This window comes from Haematobia irritans, chromosome 1 (genome assembly GCF_050003625.1).
Source record: "Haematobia irritans isolate KBUSLIRL chromosome 1, ASM5000362v1, whole genome shotgun sequence".
Taxonomy (NCBI): domain Eukaryota; kingdom Metazoa; phylum Arthropoda; class Insecta; order Diptera; family Muscidae; genus Haematobia; species Haematobia irritans.
Genome location: NC_134397.1, coordinates 113,176,423 through 113,196,769, shown reverse-complemented (window position 1 = coordinate 113,196,769; position 20,347 = coordinate 113,176,423). Strand labels below are relative to the sequence as shown.

General features: G+C 31.4%; 1 protein-coding gene across 1 annotated transcript in view; it reads right to left on the bottom strand.

Moving 5' to 3' along the window:
• timeout (circadian regulator timeout) overlaps nucleotides 1-20,347 on the bottom strand; it is a 1,081,463-nt gene that overhangs the window by 36,313 nt on the left and 1,024,803 nt on the right. Inside the window, exon 14 of the mRNA XM_075291454.1 lies at nucleotides 3,482-3,623. Within this exon, the coding sequence (XP_075147569.1) occupies nucleotides 3,482-3,623 (142 nt within the window). The remainder of the gene's footprint in view (nucleotides 1-3,481; nucleotides 3,624-20,347) is intronic.

The window sequence follows — 20,347 nt, the reverse complement described above, 5'->3', positions numbered from 1 at the left end:
TATAATCAATTAAAAAATTAATTGACAAATTAAGTTTTTAATCAAACTCGGAAGTCTAAGTCAGTTAAAACAAGTAAGTAAAGTAGAAAGTCGGGCGGGGCCGACTATATCATACCCTAAACCACCATTACAGAATTAGTAATCATTAGCATTTGTGGGGTAACATATAGGTCTGGGAGATAAACCGCAGTTGCATATTTAAGAAAATTAAAGGGTACATGTCTATGGGTGCTTTGTGTCAATCTGACTATAGGTCATAGTCAATGTTGCCAGGGAAAATGTTCGGTTTACCCTACAAGGACAACAAAAAATACCTACTTTCCCATACATTCCCAAACAATTTTCCCTACTATATTTTTCGTTAAATTTAAAAAAAAAATTTACAAAACAAAAATGGTTCTAAGTACTTTATTATGTTAAAACATGAATATGCAACGTATATAACTTAGAATATAAATTTGTATTACCACCACGGTTGCCACAGTTGGTAGAATTCTACCCAAATTAGTAATCTTTTTTGTTAAATTTCTATAAATATAAAATTTTGGAAAAAGTTTCTATAAACAAATTTTTGTGAGAAATTTTTCTATAGAAATAAAATTTTGACAATAAATTCTATAGAAATAACATTTTGAAAAAAATTCCACAGAAATAAAATTTTGAGAACATTTTTTATAGAAATAATATTTTGAAAAAAAAAAATTCTATAGAAATACAATTTTGACAAAATGTTCTATAGAAATAACATGTTGACAAATTTTTCTACAGGAATAAAGTTTACCATACATTGTTAAAGATCAAGCCTTGCCGGCTTCTAATTTCCTCCTCTAGAGCCACCAAAATGTAAAAATTATTACAAATTGTGTTGAGTGAAAATGTCCTACATTTTGGCCCTACGTCCCTACAGGACGCTAAATATTAGAAAAACCCTACATATAGGGAATTTCCCCTACTTCTAGCAACACTGGCTGTGTTGATATTGCGCCTACGGAGATAGTATGCCACTAATATTGAGCCCATTATTAAAAAAGAGAAAATCGTTAAATTAGTGTGGGTAATAAATACAAATTTGTAAAAATCGAGCAATATTCTTATGTAAGAGCTACAAGTACATATAAGTACGATCGGCTAGTACATCAAAATTTGAAATTTGAGTAACATTGGTTAATAAATAAGAGTACTATGGCCAAATTTGGGAAAATCGAGCGATGCATATATATGGAAGCTATATCTAAATCTGAACCAATTTGCATAATATTTTACGGGTTTGATTAATACCACAAAAGGTTACCTTGTGCAAGATTTGAGTAAGATCAGTTAAGCGTTCGTCTTTGTGCCCAAAAAACTCCCTGTATCAAATTTCATCAAAATCGGTTAATAATTGCGACCGGAATCCTGTGAACAACAAATACATGGACAGACGGACGGACGGACACCAAGCGCTAGATCGACTCAGGAGGTGATTCTGAGTCGATCGGTATATATTTTATGGTCTAAAATCAATATTTCTGGTAGGCACATTTTTTGGCCGATCAAACTTATTATACCCTGACCACTATGTGGTTTAGGGTATAAAAAGGTGATGGATTTTTTTTTCTTATTTTTAATTAAAAATTTATTTATATTTATATAACAATCAATCTTTTAATGAAACTAAAAACACAAAGTTGGTTAAGAAAGTGATTGAAAAGAGTTATGTTTTTAATAAAAAATTTATTGAGTTTCGCAATCAACATCAATTAAATTATTAATTTAACCAATTAAAAAATGAATTGAAATTTGTTCATGAATTAATTTTTAATCAAGTATTTAATTTTTTAATCAAGTATTTGTTATGTACAATTAAAACTTTCATTAACACTATCATTTTTGTGATTGAAGACATTTCAATTAAAAATTAATTAATTAATTAATATCGTGACTGAAGCAGGAAAAAATGTTGTGTGTAATCTTCCGACTTAAAATTTTTAATTAAAAATTAAAAAATCAATCATTGGCTTAATCGACTTAACATTTCTAGTTTGATTAAAAAGTTAATTATATATATTGAAAACGTTTTCAACTTCAATGAACTTTTTAATTAGAACTATTTTGGGTTATATCTATTCTGTGCATTGATTTAGAAAATTTAAATTTTGTTAAAGTTTTTGAATAAATGCAAACACATATTTTGCTTCATTATAATTAATTCACTTCAGTTTTCTAAAAGTTTGTCTTTTAAACCCTACATATAATATTTCTTAACTGTTTTTGATCGACCTCTTTGTTGTGCTTGAAAGGCCATAAACAGCTGATGCTGTTTTCTATTACAGAAAGATGAAGGATACCACAAAACAGAGCAAAAAAGCATCAGTCTGCCACCAAGTTTTATTCATCCATTCCGACTCGTCCATTTTTTGTTTTTCATAATGGAGTTGGGGTCATAATTGGGAATGTTGGCAATTTTTGAATGCGCGTTTCTGTGTACATGACGTTGATTTATGTTTATTTTGCATGCAGTATAGTAAAAACACATACACACACTCACATCCATGCTGTGAGGCACAAACAATAATCTCACACAGATTAAAGAGAAGATAGAAATGAATAAAAGAGCAAATGATTCGAGTAAACGGAAAAGCAAATACCTTTACAATCAAGCTAATACACCCATCCATTCAAATATTTTTAGCCCTTTACAGTGGGTCATATAGGTTTGAATGGAAGATAAATCCTAAAACATTGTTTCAAGGAGTTCTCCAAAGACGATCAGTATAATAAGGAAAAATAAAAAAGAAAAATTTATTGGGTTTAGATATGTATCAAGTGTCATTTTTCCTCTATTGCCTTTTGCACGAGCACAAGGCTTTTCTCGCGCTTTCTTTAATACTAAGCATAAAATTCAGCCGTCTTCTCAATGTAATTCTGAAGCGTTTTTAACACTTAGCAAATACAATTTTAATACCACCTAACTTAACCAATTCAATACCATTAGCCATTGTCCTCCGCTTCTTTGACTAGGAATCAACCCCATATCATAAGGGTAAAGACAACCGGGGAACCAGCCAAGGCTTTTTCAGTTTAGACCCCCAATATATCACTTTAGGGGATTTCCCATTTATGACCTTTGCTCAAAATTTTAACAATAGTGATATATCCCACAGTACTCTATAACAAAAACTATAGAACGGATATTAAATCATCAACATCCGTGTTTTTTTAGTTCCTAATTCGTTTTTACTTTGATTTGGAATAAAATCCATTCATTCATGTTGCTACTTAATTTCACACGCCAAGGCTTAATCACACAAAACCAGACTAAAGGCAAAACAAAAATCACCAAGCAATTTCTTTGAGTTTGTGGAGTTCAAAGGTTTCTTCCATTTCCATTGATTTGGCATTTTTTATGCATATCTGTTTCTGGCCAAGGGTTGTTTTTTTAATGCATTTTGTTCCTATTTTTTATTTGATTTGTCGAAAACTAAAACGCCTGTAAACTTACCTGATAAAGCATTGCCGGACATGAGCATCCATAGGCAATGCGATGGAGTATGGTTACAGCTGCTTTCAAGGATTTCGTAGGTATTTTTTCCCAATCGCTAAGCACCACAACACAGGCACGAACTATTTTTGGATTCAACAATCTGTAAATAGAAAAGAGTCGAAAAGGAAATCAATGGATGCATGAAATAAGTATTCCCCATCAGAAGGAGAAGCTTAAAACCCAAAAAACAAAATTCAAAATGGTTATTAATCATACAAAGTAGTCACAAGGAAAAATAAAAAACTCGAAAGCAGTATTTATATGGCAGGGAGTATTGGAGAAAGCTATTGGAAATATCAGTCTGGTCTTAAAGATGGAAGAAGAATAAAACGGAAGCCTGGTCGGTCTTTCGGTCTTCTTCTATAATTTATGATACCAAATATTTATATTAGAGATGTTCGTGCGATACGAAATTGCCACTTCATACACGAATCGCATATTTCGGTATTTCGGAATTCATTAAAAAATACAAAAAAAAAAAACTAAAAAAAAATTCTTCACTTTTTTTACTTTTATCTGTACCCAGCAAAAACTAGGTAACCACATCTCATTACAATTGACATTACCAGGAGTAAAGCTGTCATTACACGCTGCATTACATCGATGCGTGTTATAATGACTAACTTGTAATGACAAAAGTAAATACTTCTCGGTAATTTTCGAATTGTTATTCTCAAATTTTTAGGCAGTTGTAGTTAACGAATTAATAAAATAGAATAAATGATGGTACCATTAGCTACAATTATTCACATAATCGAGTACTTACATAAAAAAATCAAAAAGAATATGTAATGTAACGGAAATTCTGAAGATTTTTCCGTTAAGAAATTGTTACCACAAATATTTCATAACAATTGTGTTTAATGACATTATCATATTATGTTTTAAATAAATGCTTTCTTATACCTCATTCACATTACACTTCCAAAATGCGCTTAAACTAAATTTGAAATGCCATTTGCTTTATAAAAAAGAGGCTAAAATCCACTTTTAGTAGATTTCGAACCTTATGTGAATTGGCTATTGGATATATTATAACGTAATTCACGGATCCAACTCCCTTAAACAACCTACATTTATTTCTATTTTAAGTATGAAATTAATTTGCGCGTAATCTTATTTAGATTATTTATTAGATTTTTTGTTTATTTATACAATATTCGTTTCTATTCAAGTAGTTCTCCTATTTCAGCATCACTCGCCATATTTTGATCCATTGTAATCGGCCATAGAAATCAATATTTTCGAGATTTGGTTGCCTGAGACAATAAGTGGCTATTTTGCAAGCTTTGGTGTATCTACCAATAAGTCATTACAAATTAGGTGATTATATGCTTTAAATGCACTACTTATTTTATGACCGAAAGTATGCCTGGGGAGAAGTACTTTCCTCCTAGGACATGCGTATGTAAATGTAATCCGAAGCGATGCCAATTAATAAGTGGTTATTAATTTTTAAATAGGCTTACCTACAAGATTACCGGGTAATGAGAGTTTTTGCTGGGTATATAAAGACATTTTTCTATTTTATAGAACATTTGAAATATTTTTGTTTTATACACGCTATTATAAAATTTTAAATTTAGAAAATTTTAGTTTTTTACAAAAGCTCAGTAAAACAAAGAATTTTACATATGCAGCTCAAACAAACTTCTTGTGAAGTGCAAATTAAATTCCTATCTAGAGGCGTATTTTTCTTTGGTTTAATCTTTCTAATTCTAATTTTTGAAGTCGCAGATAAAAATGAAATGTCTTAAGGGGCTACGCATGCACAAAGTTAACTTAATTTAGATAAAAAGGTATGATCCAGTGATCACAAACTAAAGATGTACTAAAGATGACCTCTATTGATTGTATTTCTGAGCATCTACACAGGAAAATTCAATTTGATAAAAACTTTTAAAGTCCTATTGCCGTGACTATCATAGAAGTCCATTTGCCAGGAGAGGTTTTATATTTTACATTCGCAGTTGGTTTAATTATGTGATTTTCTATTTATATTCATAGCTAAGTGATTAAAATGAAATCCTTTGAAAACAAATTGAATTGAATTTAAATTTATTGAAGAAATTGCTAATAAGCTAATGATGAGTTATGGTCACAGGGATTCAGCAAACAATTTTTCCAAAGTTTTCCAAAGTCATTGCTCTAGTTCACTGAAAAATATTAATCTAATATGAAAGACTATGCAACTTAAATATATTGACACGCAATTTGCACAATATTAAAGAATGATTTCTTTAAAATAACGAAACTTTAATTAAACGAAATAAAGGGTGATTTGTTAAGAGCTTGATAACTTTTTTTAAAAAAAAAACGCATAAAATTTGCAAAATCTCATCGGTTCTTTATTTGAAACGTTAGATTGGTCCATGACATTTACTTTTTGAAGATAATTTCATTTAAATGTTGACCGCGGCTGCGTCTTAGGTGGTTCATTCGGAAAGTCCAATTTTGGGCAACTTTTTCGAGCATTTCGGCCGGAATAGCCCGAATTTCTTCGGAAATGTTGTCTTCCAAAGCTGGAATAGTTGCTGGCTTATTTCTGTAGACTTTAGACTTGACGTAGCCCCACAAAAAATAGTCTAAAGGCGTCAAATCGCATGATCTTGGTGGCCAACTTACCGGTCCATTTCTTGAGATGAATTCGAAGTTTTCCCCCAAATTGGCCATAGAATCGCGAGCTGTGTGGCATGTAGCGCCATCTTGTTGAAACCACATGTCAACCAAGTTCAGTTCTTCCATTTTTGGCAACAAAAAGTTTGTTAGCATCGAACGATAGCGATCGCCATTCACCGTAACGTTGCGTCCAACAGCATCTTTGAAAAAATACGGTCCAATGATTCCACCAGCGTACAAACCACACCAAACAGTGCATTTTTCGGGATGCATGGGCAGTTCTTGAACGGCTTCTGGTTGCTCTTCACTCCAAATGCGGCAATTTTGCTTATTTACGTAGCCATTCAACCAGAAATGAGCCTCATCGCTGAACAAAATTTGTCGATAAAAAAGCGGATTTTCTGCCAACTTTTCTAGGGCCCATTCACTGAAAATTCGACGTTGTGGCAGATCGTTCGGCTATTCATGATGAAATGTCAAAGCATACTGAGCATCTTTCTCTTTGACACCATGTCTGAAATCCCACGTGATCTGTCAAATACTAATGCATGAAAATCCTAACCTCAAAAGAATCACCCTTTATTTATATCATTTGCTTCATTTTTATACCCTGCTCCACACTGTGGAACAGGGTATTATAAGTTAGTGCATATGTTTGCAACACACAGAAGGAGACGAGATAGACACATGGTGTCTTTGGCAAAAATGATCAGGGTGGGCTCCTGAGTCGATATAGCGATGTCCGTCTGTCCGTGAACACATTTTTGTAATCAAAGTCTAGGTTGCAGTTTTAGTCCAATCGACTTCAAATTTGGCACAAGTATGTGTTTTGGCTCAGAATAGATCCCTATTGATTTTGGAAGAAATCGGTTCAGATTTAGATATAGCTCCCATATATATATTTCGCCCGATATGGATTTATATGGCCCCAGAAGCCAGAGTTTTAACCTAATTTGCTTAAAATTTTGCACAAGAAGAACAATTAGCACTATAGTCAAGTGTGCCAAATTTTATTGAAATCGGTTCAGATTTAGATATAGCTCCCATATATAGCTTTCGCCCGATATGGACTAATACGGTCCCAGAAGCCAGAGTTTTACCCCAATTTGGTTGAAATTTTACACAGGAAGTAGAATTAGCATTGTAGCTATGTGTGTCAAATTTGGTTCAAATCGGTTCAGATTTAGATATATCTCCCATATATAGCTTTCGCCCGATTTACACTCATATGACCACAGAGGCCAATTTTTTGCTCCGTTTTAGTTGAAATTTTGCACAGGGAGTAGAATTAGCATTGCAGCTATGCGTGGCAAATTTGGTTGAAATCGGTTCAGATTTAGATATAGCTCCAATACATAGCTTTCGGCCGATTTTCACTCATATGACCACAGAGGCCAATTTTTTGCTCCGATTTAGTTGAAATTTTGCACAGGGAGTAGAATTAGCATTGTAGCTATGAGTGCCAAATTTGGTTGAAATCGGTTCAGATTTAGATATAGCTTCCATATATATGATTTTATGATTTCGACAAAAATGGTCAATGTTGGTAACATTTTCAATGTAAAATCGCCACTACTTAGTCGAAAAGTTGTAAAAATGATTCTAATTTTCCTAAACTTGTAATACATATATATCGAGCGATAACTCATAAATAAACTTTTGCGAAGTTTCCATAAAATTGCTTCAGATTTAAATGTTTCCCATATATTTTTTAATAACATTGTGTTCCACCCTAGTGCATTAGCCGACTTAAATTTTGAGCCTATAGATTTTGAAGAAGTCTATCAAATTCTGTCCAGATCGAGTGATATTTAAATGTATGTATTTGGGACAAACCTTTATATATAGCCCCAAACACATTTGACGGATGTGATATGGTATCGAAAATTTAGATCTATAAAGTGGTGCAGGGACTTTCTTACTTGTTTTTAATTAAATTTAAGACACGAATCTTGGAAACGTGCGTCTCTGCGGTAATGTCGTATGTCTTTAAGACAAATTTTCTTAGAGTAAAAAAAATATTCTTGATTGAAAGAAATATTTTTTACATTAACTGATATACTAAATCTTCAAATATTGGTTAAGATTTATTTTGAAGATTTTGCAAATTGTTAAACTGACGTTTCTTTTTACGTAATAGCTTTTCTAATATATTGCAAAAATTCAATAAATGAGATCTGTATTCTAATTTGCTGGTCGTAAATGTATTTGCTTTCTTTGAAAGCATCTGAGGTAGTGTTGGGAAAGTAACGAGTATTTGATTACAAGTACTCGTTACTGACTAATTTTTTGAGTACTCGTTACGAGAAAATGAGTACTCAATATCTTCAATGCCAGTTTTTTTCTTCTAACGGTAAGTAAGTTGGCGGTTTGGAAGTAAAATTCTTGACTTCTTGGAAAGTATTAATTGAAGTTTTCGAAAATCGTTTTATCAGTTAAAATGACACTAAAAGGATATATGGCTTCATATTTGAAGAAAGTGAAAAATTTATCTGATTTCTTAAAAACGTTTGCATTTGAAAAAAAATTGCATTGGGTGTAGGTGGGAGCTTTAATTTAAAGAATCACATGGATCACGTCTCATGCAAATAGTATGAATAATAATGTCGTTGATTTCAGCTGGTTCAATCCAATTGTTTTCAGAGAAGGGCCCAAGCTTATTCAAAAACCCATGGAAGATTTCAACATTGGGTCTCACGATAAAAATGATCGCTAAATATTTGTATCCACTGTCAATGGTGGATTTAAAAAGTTTGAAAATTGCAAGCATCAGTAATACACAATGCCATCTAGATATACCCTGACGAAAAAATACCGAATATTGAATACGAAGTTATAATCTGCTTTTCTATACCGTTTTTTAATTTTAAAAAGAAGAAAAAAAATTGCCCACAATGTTTTTTTTTAAATTTTTTTTTTTTAAAGTAACGAGTTGTAACGAGTACTCAATTCAAAAGTAACGAATAGTAACGAGTAGTCAAAAGTAATCAAAATGTACAACACTAATCTGAGGCTCGGTTTCAATAGCAAAATCCTTAAGGAAAGGTCAAAACCTTTGGATCCATGCAAACTTATTTTGTGTAAGATAGGATTCATTTTAACTTCAAAGAAATTTCAAAAGAGAACTTCTTAAAATATAATTGCATTTCTGTCTCTATGTTCAATATTCGTACATCCAACTTCTAGACCTTTAAAATACAAAATTGGGAGGCTTGGTCTCTATGAGAAACCCATCGGGAAACTTACCGATACAAACCCCCTTTAGCAAACCATATTATGGGTTGCAAATGACATCATCGATATATCGAATATAGTTCTATTTTGGAATCACTTAAGTACAATGAAAACAATGGTCAAATATTACAGATTATGTATACACAATGTAAAGGGGAAATTCCTTTAAAATAATGAATTTTAATTAACAGAGAAAAATTTTGGTTACATTTTTTATACCCTATAATAACCCAGCAAAAAAATGGAAGTTCCTCACAAGGCATAACTTTAAAACAACTTCAAAAAATGCTCTCCCTACGATGTTCTTTATTTTAACTGCACAGGAAGTTCATTTGAGTCAATTTCTTTATAACTCGTTTTTTTCATATTTTTAATGGGTAATTATTTTTTTTCTTTTCAAATAGGTTAAAAACAGATTAAAAATTAATAAAATGATACAAATTATTTTAATTTAGCCGAAAAAAACGCTAAATCCTTTGTAGAAAAATTTCGAATTTTTGAAAATATTTGATCACAAAAGTTCCACAAAAGTATATATATATATATATATATATATATATATATATATATATATATATATATATATATATATATATATATATATATATATATATATATATATATATATATATATATATATATATATATATATATATATATATATATATATATATATATATATATATATATATATATATATATATATATATATATATATATATATATATATATATATATATATATATATATATATATATATATATATATATATATATATATATATATATATATATATATATATATATATATATATATATATATATATATATATATATATATATATATATATATATATATAACAATACGTGCAAAAAATCATCGAAATCGGTTCAGATTTAGCTATAGCCCCAATATATAAGTACCGCCCAATTTTTCTAAATTTTCAACCGATAGTACTCAAAGTTTGCTAAATGTAACCTCCTATAGCACTAACTATATGTGTTTCATCGAAATCGGTTCAGATTTAGATATAGCTCCCATATACATACTCGTATATACATTACCCGATTTTACCAAATTTGCCATAGAACCCTTATTTATTAACTGATCTTACTCAAAGTGGGCTAGATCCAGTGCTATATACACGCAGAGAAGAAACATGATTGTCACAATCATATTCGAAGAGCAAAACAATATGATAGCTGCTATTTTTTCGGCAACCATGTAACATTTTAACCTGCAACCATGTTGGCTCAGTGAACATGGTTCTACGAAAAATATAATTGTCCTCACCTATAATGTTATTATATTGATAAAAAGAATTTTGTTTGAATGAAAAGACAATGGTCACGATTTAAAATGTTATTGTATTCATTAAAAATGTTTTTCTCCTAGTTAAAAGAACATGGTCACAACCTAAAATGTTTTGATCTTTATGAAAAAAACTTTTTTCATCGTCCAAAAAAGGACGCCACTTGAGAAAAGAAAACACAAAATTAACTTTATTTATTTGTTTTTATTTATTTATAAACTAAGTCATTGTTTATTTGTATTTATAATGCCGTTTAAGCAAACATCCTATATTTTTACACACTCTATTTTATTTCAATTTCAACAATCAGTAATTATTCCATATTTACATCGTGCCCATCAAATGTACAAACGCAGACATCATGTACAAACGCAGACATCATGTAACCTCAAATAAAAATAAATGATCCATATAGCAAAATGCAAAACAAAAAACAGGTAATTTTTTTCAATTCACTTCTGAATAAATAAATTAACACAAAACACAGTAAATCCGTATTCTCCGTCCATTCCAAGAAACAATCAACACACGACTGACGTGCAAAATGAAAATCGTGTGTACCTGTTCAATGTTTTTATAAAATTCTTTTCGCTGCAAAAGTTAAAAAATATATAAAAATATATAGGTATATACTTACCTATAAAAATACTTTTTTCCCTGAAAAAAGCAAAAAAATTGAATGGTCAGGTACATGATTTTCCCGACCATTTAATGGTTTCGAAAACTAATTTTACAAAGACAAAATAAATGGTTTTCGCGGCAATTACATGCTCTAGATAAGCATTAAATGGATGCGGCAACCATGTCCAAACAGGTTTTTTCTGTGCGTGTACATAATAATATTTCCCGATTTTCCAGAATTTTGATTTATTACCCACATTAATTGTGCGATTTCCTCTTTTTTTGTTAAGAATGGACTCAATACCATTTAATAATGGACTAAATATTAGGTATATACTAGCTCTGTAGGTGCAAAATCATATAGCTACAACTATATATAATATCAGACATTTCTGCTCAGATTATGACAAAACTTTAAATTGACTGATTGAATTGAATATTTGAATTGAAGAAAAAAACCTTAAAATACAGGCTTATTATGAGCATTTTGCATCATTTAGTTTAAAATGAAGAAGGAGGAAGCACGCCCATAGTAAACCCAGTCAACTGCGCTCAAATCGATGATATGACTTTGGCAAAGGAAAAGTGATATGTTTTTGCGAAGTCGACTATCAAAAAACCTTTTTTTCACTTTGGGTTTAGTGAATTATCCGAATTTATTCTGATAATTTATAATTTTCTATTTTAAAGGAATTTGTCCTTAATAGTGTAGGTTTAGGTCTAGGTTGCATCATATTTTACATTAGGTCAATGTATTATTTTAGGACAATCATATTTACGCCATATTTGATAAAAAATAAAAACCAATATTTTACATGCGAACTCCGAAAGAGATTTTACTGAACAGAAAAGTTTTTTCTGATTCAATCATGAAAACATTAGTGTCAATCACAGAATTAAATGAAAATTAAAAATAACAATTTGTTTGTTTTTTTTTTTTTTTAAATTTGAATTCGACACTTTCATTTAATGGCCTGTTCCTGTATATCGAACGAAAGGTTTCTTTCGTATTCCAAACGAAAGAAAATTGATTTTTGTTCTTCTATTTCGAAAGGCAAGTCACTTCATATTTTGTTGTCGAGTAATAAACGAACATATACAATAAGTATCAAGAAAAAAGTAAACACATTGTTAACATTTGACTGAATTCTCAGGCCATTCAAAGTGGTATAGTGTCATAAATAATCGCAGCAGTAAATATTTATTACTAAGTGGAGCATTTCATACATTAAAAATGCAAAATTTCACTTCTTTTCTGTGATTGTTTTTAAACAGCTGATGACAGTGTTGCATATTTTTGGAGATGTCCTGGATAAACGAGTACTCTGTTTTCTTTTAGTCCTTCACGGCTTAGGGTATCCAGTGCTAAAAGAAAACAGCCTTATTGTTGTTTTTGATTTCAGCTTAAAACCATGCATTGACCAAACTACAAGTGTAGCTTAACCAACAGAGGAAAAGTCTCGTATGCCTATTCAAATTTATTTGGGCAAAGTCCTATAGACTGCAAGATGGTTGGATGTACAGTTTAATATTTAGGGAGTAGCCGACTATCAAACCTTTTTTCGGGAGGTTCAAGTGTAGTTTACTTTGGGTTGAGTGAATTACACGAATTTATTCTGATAATTGGTTGATAGTTTTGCTGCAAGTAGAGGATGCTGATGAGGAATATGGTAACAAAACGAATTATTGTTTGCTTCAAAAACAATAATTTAGTTTTTATTTACATTTTACCTTTAGATGAAACCATTTTCTTATAATTTTGGAGAAGTTTATACTGAATTTTCCGATAATAATTATAGTTGGCTATTTGTTTGGATTTGAATCAAAGTTCCAAGGAGTAGTATGTATATATAAAGTAATTATTTCCAAACTAAATCTTCAATTATATTTTTAATTGCAAATATTTATTTAGTTAATTAAAATGGTAAGTGGGATAATTAATAATTTAATTGAAAACGTAAAAACTGTCAATCATTTTCGTAATAGACCTTATTTTTTAATCTTTAAGCTAGTAGTATCACACAAAAAAAAAACTATCACCAAAATATTTCCAATTCAAAACTTGATAGAAGTTTAAAACTTTTTCAATTAAAAAATAATTAATATAATTTCAATCAAACTAGAAAGATTAAGTCAATTAAGCAATGAGTGAAGATTTTGTCATTTTTAATTAAAAAATTAATTAACGTTTTAATCAAATTCAGAATACTAAGTCAATTAACAAAATGATTGAAAATTTATTATTTTTTAATTAAAAAATTTATTAAAACAATATTTTTTAGTGTATGGGATAATTTTCAAATAATTACGTACCAAAAAATTATCAACATTTTAAAGGTTATTTTACTAAAGTTAAAGTACACATTTACACAGGCAATTATAAAAGTTCCTGGCTTCCAGCAGCATTGGTGTGCAACGAAATACATACCAAAAAATCGCTATTTTTAAATAAATTATTAATGTACAAATGGAATGCCACAATGGCCTAGTGGTAACAAGTGGCACTTATATTCAGCTTCAATATCATTTCGTCCATCAGCAAGGCGGAAAATGATTATATAAACGTCCAGCATCCTGGCAATGACGACGTTGACGATGATGATAAAGATGGTCGATGAGTGGTTTTATGGATGGACATTAATGTAATATTTAAACATTTGTAAGCAATTAAATGTCCTTTAACTTCCCCTTTTGGCTGGAAGCAAACGCGGAACTTTGTTTGGCCATTAATGTTGCTGGCGGCAACATTTAGAGAATCAGTGAAAGTTTTTCCACTTCGGAAAAAATAAAAAGCGCGACAAAAAAGAAACTTCTCCATTGACAGTTATCGACGCATCAAAGACCACGATACAAAGTGTCATTAAAGTGAAATAAAAGCAAAATCCTTAAAAAACTAAAAGCAAATAATTATGCAATAGGCAGAGGGGGAGTAAAAAAGACTAAATGTTGACGATGAGTGGCATACACAGTGTTTCAAACCACAACGTAGTATTAAATTTTAGTCAGTTTTTGTAAAAGCATGGACATCTCCGTGTGGAAGCTTTAATGATTAACGACAACGAAAGTTTCTATGCCATGCTTTCAGTGTAGTCAACAAAAAATTTTCAATTAAAATTTTAATTGAATTTTAAAAAATACTTTATTAAAAATTTAATTGCTTCAAAAAATTTTTTAGTTGGAATAAAATCCTGTCACAAACTTTAATAGCATAAATTAACCTTTTTAACTGATAGATTAATTTTTTAATTGACATTGGTGATTGAAACTATAATTTCTTTGATTAATGAAATTTGAACAAAAAATTATTGGATCAATTGATTTCGTTAATGAAAAATACTGTGTGTGTATTTTTTCTCTATGTATGTGAAATCAAACTTTACAATTTTTTTGTACTATATTTGTACTATACGATATTTTAAACATTGCGTAATACTATGCGATAGATATGACAACAACTTCTGCGATAAGGATAACCACACTAATGACATGGCAAAAGTGTTTCAAAAGTATCATTCAAATAAACAGACAGACAGGCAGGCTGACAATATCATTGTCTCTGCCAGCAATTCGAAAATGATTCTCGCATCACATTGTCCTCTACTCGATTGAAGAAGCAACAATTTGAAATGCAAGCAAAAAAAAAAACAGCCTCGAAACCACTGAACAACAATCATGGAAATTACAACGACTAATAATTCTGAAACTCTGTATAAACTTAAAAGGTTTCTCAGCGCCTGCTCAAAGGCAAAGTGTCCTCACAAGATGAGCAAAGAAAACCAAACAAAAAAAAAAAACAGATATCTCCAACCATTTCCAAAGTATTAAGACTTTCAAAGAATTGTACTTTAATCTCTAATTAGCTCCCCGGAGCATAATGAACCAACACTTTATCTTTGAAGAGTAGAATCAGTGAGTGCACCCATATTCCATTCCAAATGAATGGAAATGTCAACACTCTGACGGCTAAATGTGGATGAAATGAAAGAAAGAGGAGAGAAACAGGAAAAAAAACAAACAAACATTTATGGCATATAGACCATTGTGATTAGTTGTGGTAGAAAGAAGCCTTAATACAGACATGTATACCATATATGTTTAAAGCTTAATTAAAGTTAAGGGTGTAGAGGTTTGACAATACGACAGGCGGTAACTTGTATGTTGAGTAAGGATTAGACATGGATCAAACGATAGTTTTCATAATTCCACACTGAAAAAAAGCATGCCCGGTTCCAAAGATTTTGTCTTTAGACTAATGATTATGGTAGTGATTCCAGGCCAAAGAAACGGATAATTGAAGTAAGGCACACTTCTCTTTTAAATTTAAGTTTTGCGTACTCGATTGTAGGAAACAAATATTAATTACTTTTTAAATTTTTTCAGTGTCCTTTAAAATCATGTTAACGACAATTTAACAGGTTGGCTGATAAATCCCCGGTCTGACACATAGATGGCGTCGCTAGTATTAAATGCATATTATTTTTATATAGTACCAACCTTCAAATGATTCGTGTCAAAATTTGACGTCTGTAAGTCAATTAGTTTGAAAAAAAGGAATTTCGTGTTTTGATAAAATACTGTTTCCTGAAGGGAAAAAATAAGGTGGAAGCAAAAACTTGGCTTGGTAATGAGTTTCCGCACTCTGCCCCAGGGAAACCAACACTAATTGATTGGTATGCAAAATTCAAGCGTGGTGAAATGAGCACGAAGGACGGTGAACGCAGTGAACGCCCGAAAAAGGTGATTACCGACGAAAACATCAAAAAAATCCACAAAATGATTTTGAATGACCGTAAAATGAAGTTGATCGAGATAGCAGAGACCTTAAAGATATCAAAGGAACGTGTTGGTGATATCATTCATCAATATTTGGATATGCAGAGTTCACATTTGACCAAAAACAACAACGTGTTGATCATTCTGAGCGGTGTTTGCAGCTGTTAACTCATAATACACCCGAGTTTTTCCGTCGATATGTGACAATAGATGAAACATGGCTCCATCACTACACTCCTGAGTCCAATCGACAGTCGGCTGAGTGGACAGCGACTGGTGAACCGTCTCCGAAGCGTGGAAAGACTCAAAAGTCCGCTGGCAAAGTAATGGCCTCTGTTTTTTGGGATGCGCATGGAATAATTTTTATCGATTATCTTGAGAAGGGAAAACCCATCAACAGTGACTATTATATGGCGTTATTGGAGCATTTGAAGGTCGAAATCGCGGCAAAACGGCCCCATATGAAGAAGAAAAAAGTGTTGTTCCACCAAGACAACACACCGTGGCACAAGTCATTGAGAACGATGGCAAAAATTCACGAATTGGGCTTCGAATTGCTTCCCCACCCATCGTATTCTCCAGATCTGGCCCCAGCGAATTTTTCTTGTTCTCAGACCTCAAAAGGATGCTCGCAGGGAAAAAATTTGGCTGCAATGAAGAGGTGATCGCCGAAACTGACGCCTATTTTGAGGCAAAACCGAAGGAGTACTACCAAAATGGTATCAAAAAAATTGGAAGGTTGTTATAATCGTTGTATCGTTTTTGAAGGGAACTATGTTGAATAATATAAACGAATTTTGACAAAAAAATGTGTTTTTCTTTGTTAGACCGGGGAATTATCAGCCAACGTGTTAAATTTCCAAATTCGGATTTGAGTACAAGTAGAAATTATGGTTTGTTTAAAGTCAAAAAGTCTTAAAAATAATTTTAAACCTGTTTTTGCTTTGTGGTAAAGATGCAAAAATATGGAAAACGTAAGTTATAGAAAATTATATTGAATTAAAAGAACTTCCTGTGTACTTAAAATAAAAAACATCTTTGGGATTACATTTTTAGAAGTGCTATCAAACTTGTGCCTTTAAAACAACTTCGAAATTTACTGAGTATCTATTGATGACAACAGTGTTCGAAATGGTTCCGAAGCTCCGGAACCATTTCGAACTGTGTTCGTATACAATTTCCCCCATATGCAAAAAAGTTAAAGAAAACTTCAAGCCTACTTTTGCCATACAAATTCATTCGATAAACTGTCAATAAATTGTTTTGCATATGGGCATTTGTATGCATTTTTTCGAGCTTGAGAGCTATATGTATTTTCAAGCACGAAAAAACAGAAAATCTTTTATTTGAAAATAAAGATCGAAAAGACAACAAAAACATAAATTTGTATGTAACCCTCTAAATATTAAACCACTATAGTAAGCCATTATGTTTTTATGTCATTTGTTTTTATTGCAAAAATATAAATAAAGCAAAAAACAAACTAAGTAACAGTAAATAATGTATATTTTATATATTTGCTAGTAAAGGCAGCGATTTAATGCTTCTGTCCAGAAATGAGGAATTAAGTTTTATTAGCAAAATATTTTCTTTCGTTATCGACATTTCCAAGAGCTTCACATATACACTGAAAAAACTATTGTCATGAGGTCAAAGATTTCATGTCTTTAAAATACGAATACAAATTTTGCTTAGCATAGAAGACGCATTTCTCTAAAATAAAGTTATTTTCCTTGCCCAAAAGTCAATAAACTTTCCAATGAAGTCGTATTGTCCTTATAATTAAGTGATTTCACTTAAAAATGAGTATCATAACATGAAAGAAAAAATTGATAGGCTAAGGTCAACTTGACTTTAATAATTCAGAAAAATTCTTTAAATTTAATGAAATTGTCTTTAAATTTGTTGTCTTTTTGCATCTTGACTACAAAGCAAAAAATCGTTCAAATATAGGACATGTTTTTCAAAACTTTATTTTAAAGAAGTTTTTTACTTCAAACATAGCATAATTTCTACTGGAAGTCGAGTCCTAACTTGGAAAATAAAGTTGCCGTTAACTCGTTTTTAAAGGACTTTGATAGCATATGAAGAAAAAAAGATGAGAAAGCGAAAAATTAAAATTTGCTTCCTAGAAGCAAGTACACAAAACCTAAATTTAAAAGAGAATTGTGTCTTAAAAGTATCCTTACTTGTATTCTCCGCTTCTTTGGCTCGGAATCAATACCAAATTTTTTTAAAGTAAAGACAAAATCTTTGGAACCGAGTATGCTTTTTTTTCAGTGTAGGATCCAAAATTTTTCATATTTGGAGGATCTGGAACATTGAATGGTATTCCATCTTCTGTGAACAATCCAATGAAAGCTCTTAGCAATTTTTCTTTATTTAGTGCAACTTTTATTTGCTCCGTCCTTTTTCCATTCTCATCGCATTTTATTTGATGAATTTGTGAAAGATGCCGCTTTAGATTTGAAAGTTTTAATGATTTCATTCATCGATTACATTTTTTGCAAACAGCTCACCAGTCCCTTTATTGGTTTGAAAATTCAAAACAACCCTCATTTTATAGAACAGTTCTACGAGTTTTTGAAAAGAGCTGCTCCTTTTGTTAGCACTTGTGAGCGGAGCTCTCATGTCGGCACGCTCTTTTTAAAAAGTGCTGAGTTTCATGAGTGCTCCGGTACTCAAATAAAAAAGAGTTTTTATGTTTTTTGAGCAAAATTCAAACACTGGGTGACAATAACACTGAAAAAAAACAATGACCGGTTCCGAAGATTTTTTTCTTTACTTTAACAATTTTGGTATTTATTCCGAGCCAAAGAAGCGGAGAATTCAAGGAATTCAAGGAGAAGGATACTTTTAAGATACAATTCTCTTTCAAATTTGGGTTTTGTGTACTTGCTTCTTGGAAGCAAATTTTAATTTTTCGCTTTCTCAGCTTTTTTTCTTCATATGCTATCAAAGTCCTTTAAAAACGAGTTAACGGCAACTTTATTTTCCAAATTAGGACTCGACTTCCAGTAGAAATTATGCTGTGATTCAAGTAAAGAACGTCTTTAAAATAAAGTGTTGAAAAACATGTTCTATTTTTGAACGATTTTTTAGCTTTGTAGTCAAAATGCAAAAAGACAACAAATTGAAAGACTATTTCATTAATTTTAAAGACTTTTTCTGGATTATTAAAGTCAAGTTGACCTTAGCCCAATTTTTCTTTCATGTTATGATACCCACTCTTAAGTCAATCACTTAATTATAAGGACAACACGACTTCATTGAAAAGTTTATCGACTTTTGGACAAGGAAAAAACTTTCTGCGCTAAGCAAATTTTGCATTCGTATTTTAAAGACATGAAATATTTGGCCTCACGACAATATTTTTTTTCAGTGTTAGTAGCCCAGTGGATAGTGTGTTGGGCTACATACTGTATGACCCGCGGCTCGATTCTCCGCCCAGGCGTGTGTTGATGGCCCAGCTCATATTTGTTAACTGAGGGGTTAAAATGAATGCTGAATATTTTAGGACTTTAGGATGTCCTAAGGAAGACCTGGGAATACAAACATTTCGGCCGCAGACCACGGAAATTCAAATAGGCCTCAGCACCATCGCATCCAGCACGCGTAAACCAAGAATGGCTTAAAAAGGGGGTTCCTCGCTTCATCTCTGTCCCACAATGGCCAACAAAATATCTATATCTCACTCCGTTGGACTTGTGAGACTGACTGAGACAATTTGGTGAGTAAGGTGAATGAGTAGAGTGAATAACAAAATTATTTCTAAAATTGTACTATGTTCTTATATTTTACATTTACCGCCAGCATACGAAACCCTCATATTACAGTCTATTTTAACATCGTTGGTTTCCATGATTTATATCGTCTCCTTTATTGTTATTACGTTTTTCAAATATATCAGCTAGGGTTTCAATTAAAATACTTATTTGATTTCGTAAATTAGCAAAGTATAATTAAATAAAATATCACTCTTAATTGTGGCATTAAGTCCACATAGTGATAGGCAATTTGATACTAATGCTGCAGTATTCATCATTAGTACAGGATGATTTTTGACCTTAGAACCTTTTCGTAGCGTAATACTGCCAGGAAGCCCTCTATAAATTATTGCATTCATCTAACCAAAAAACGGAATGCTAGCTGCGACAGTAGCAAAATAAACTGAGTGTAACAAATTAAGTCGAAATAAATGAATAAAAATCTCCATTAAGCAGAGAACGATAGCGCATGAAGTAGAAACGAAATGGAAATCCTCT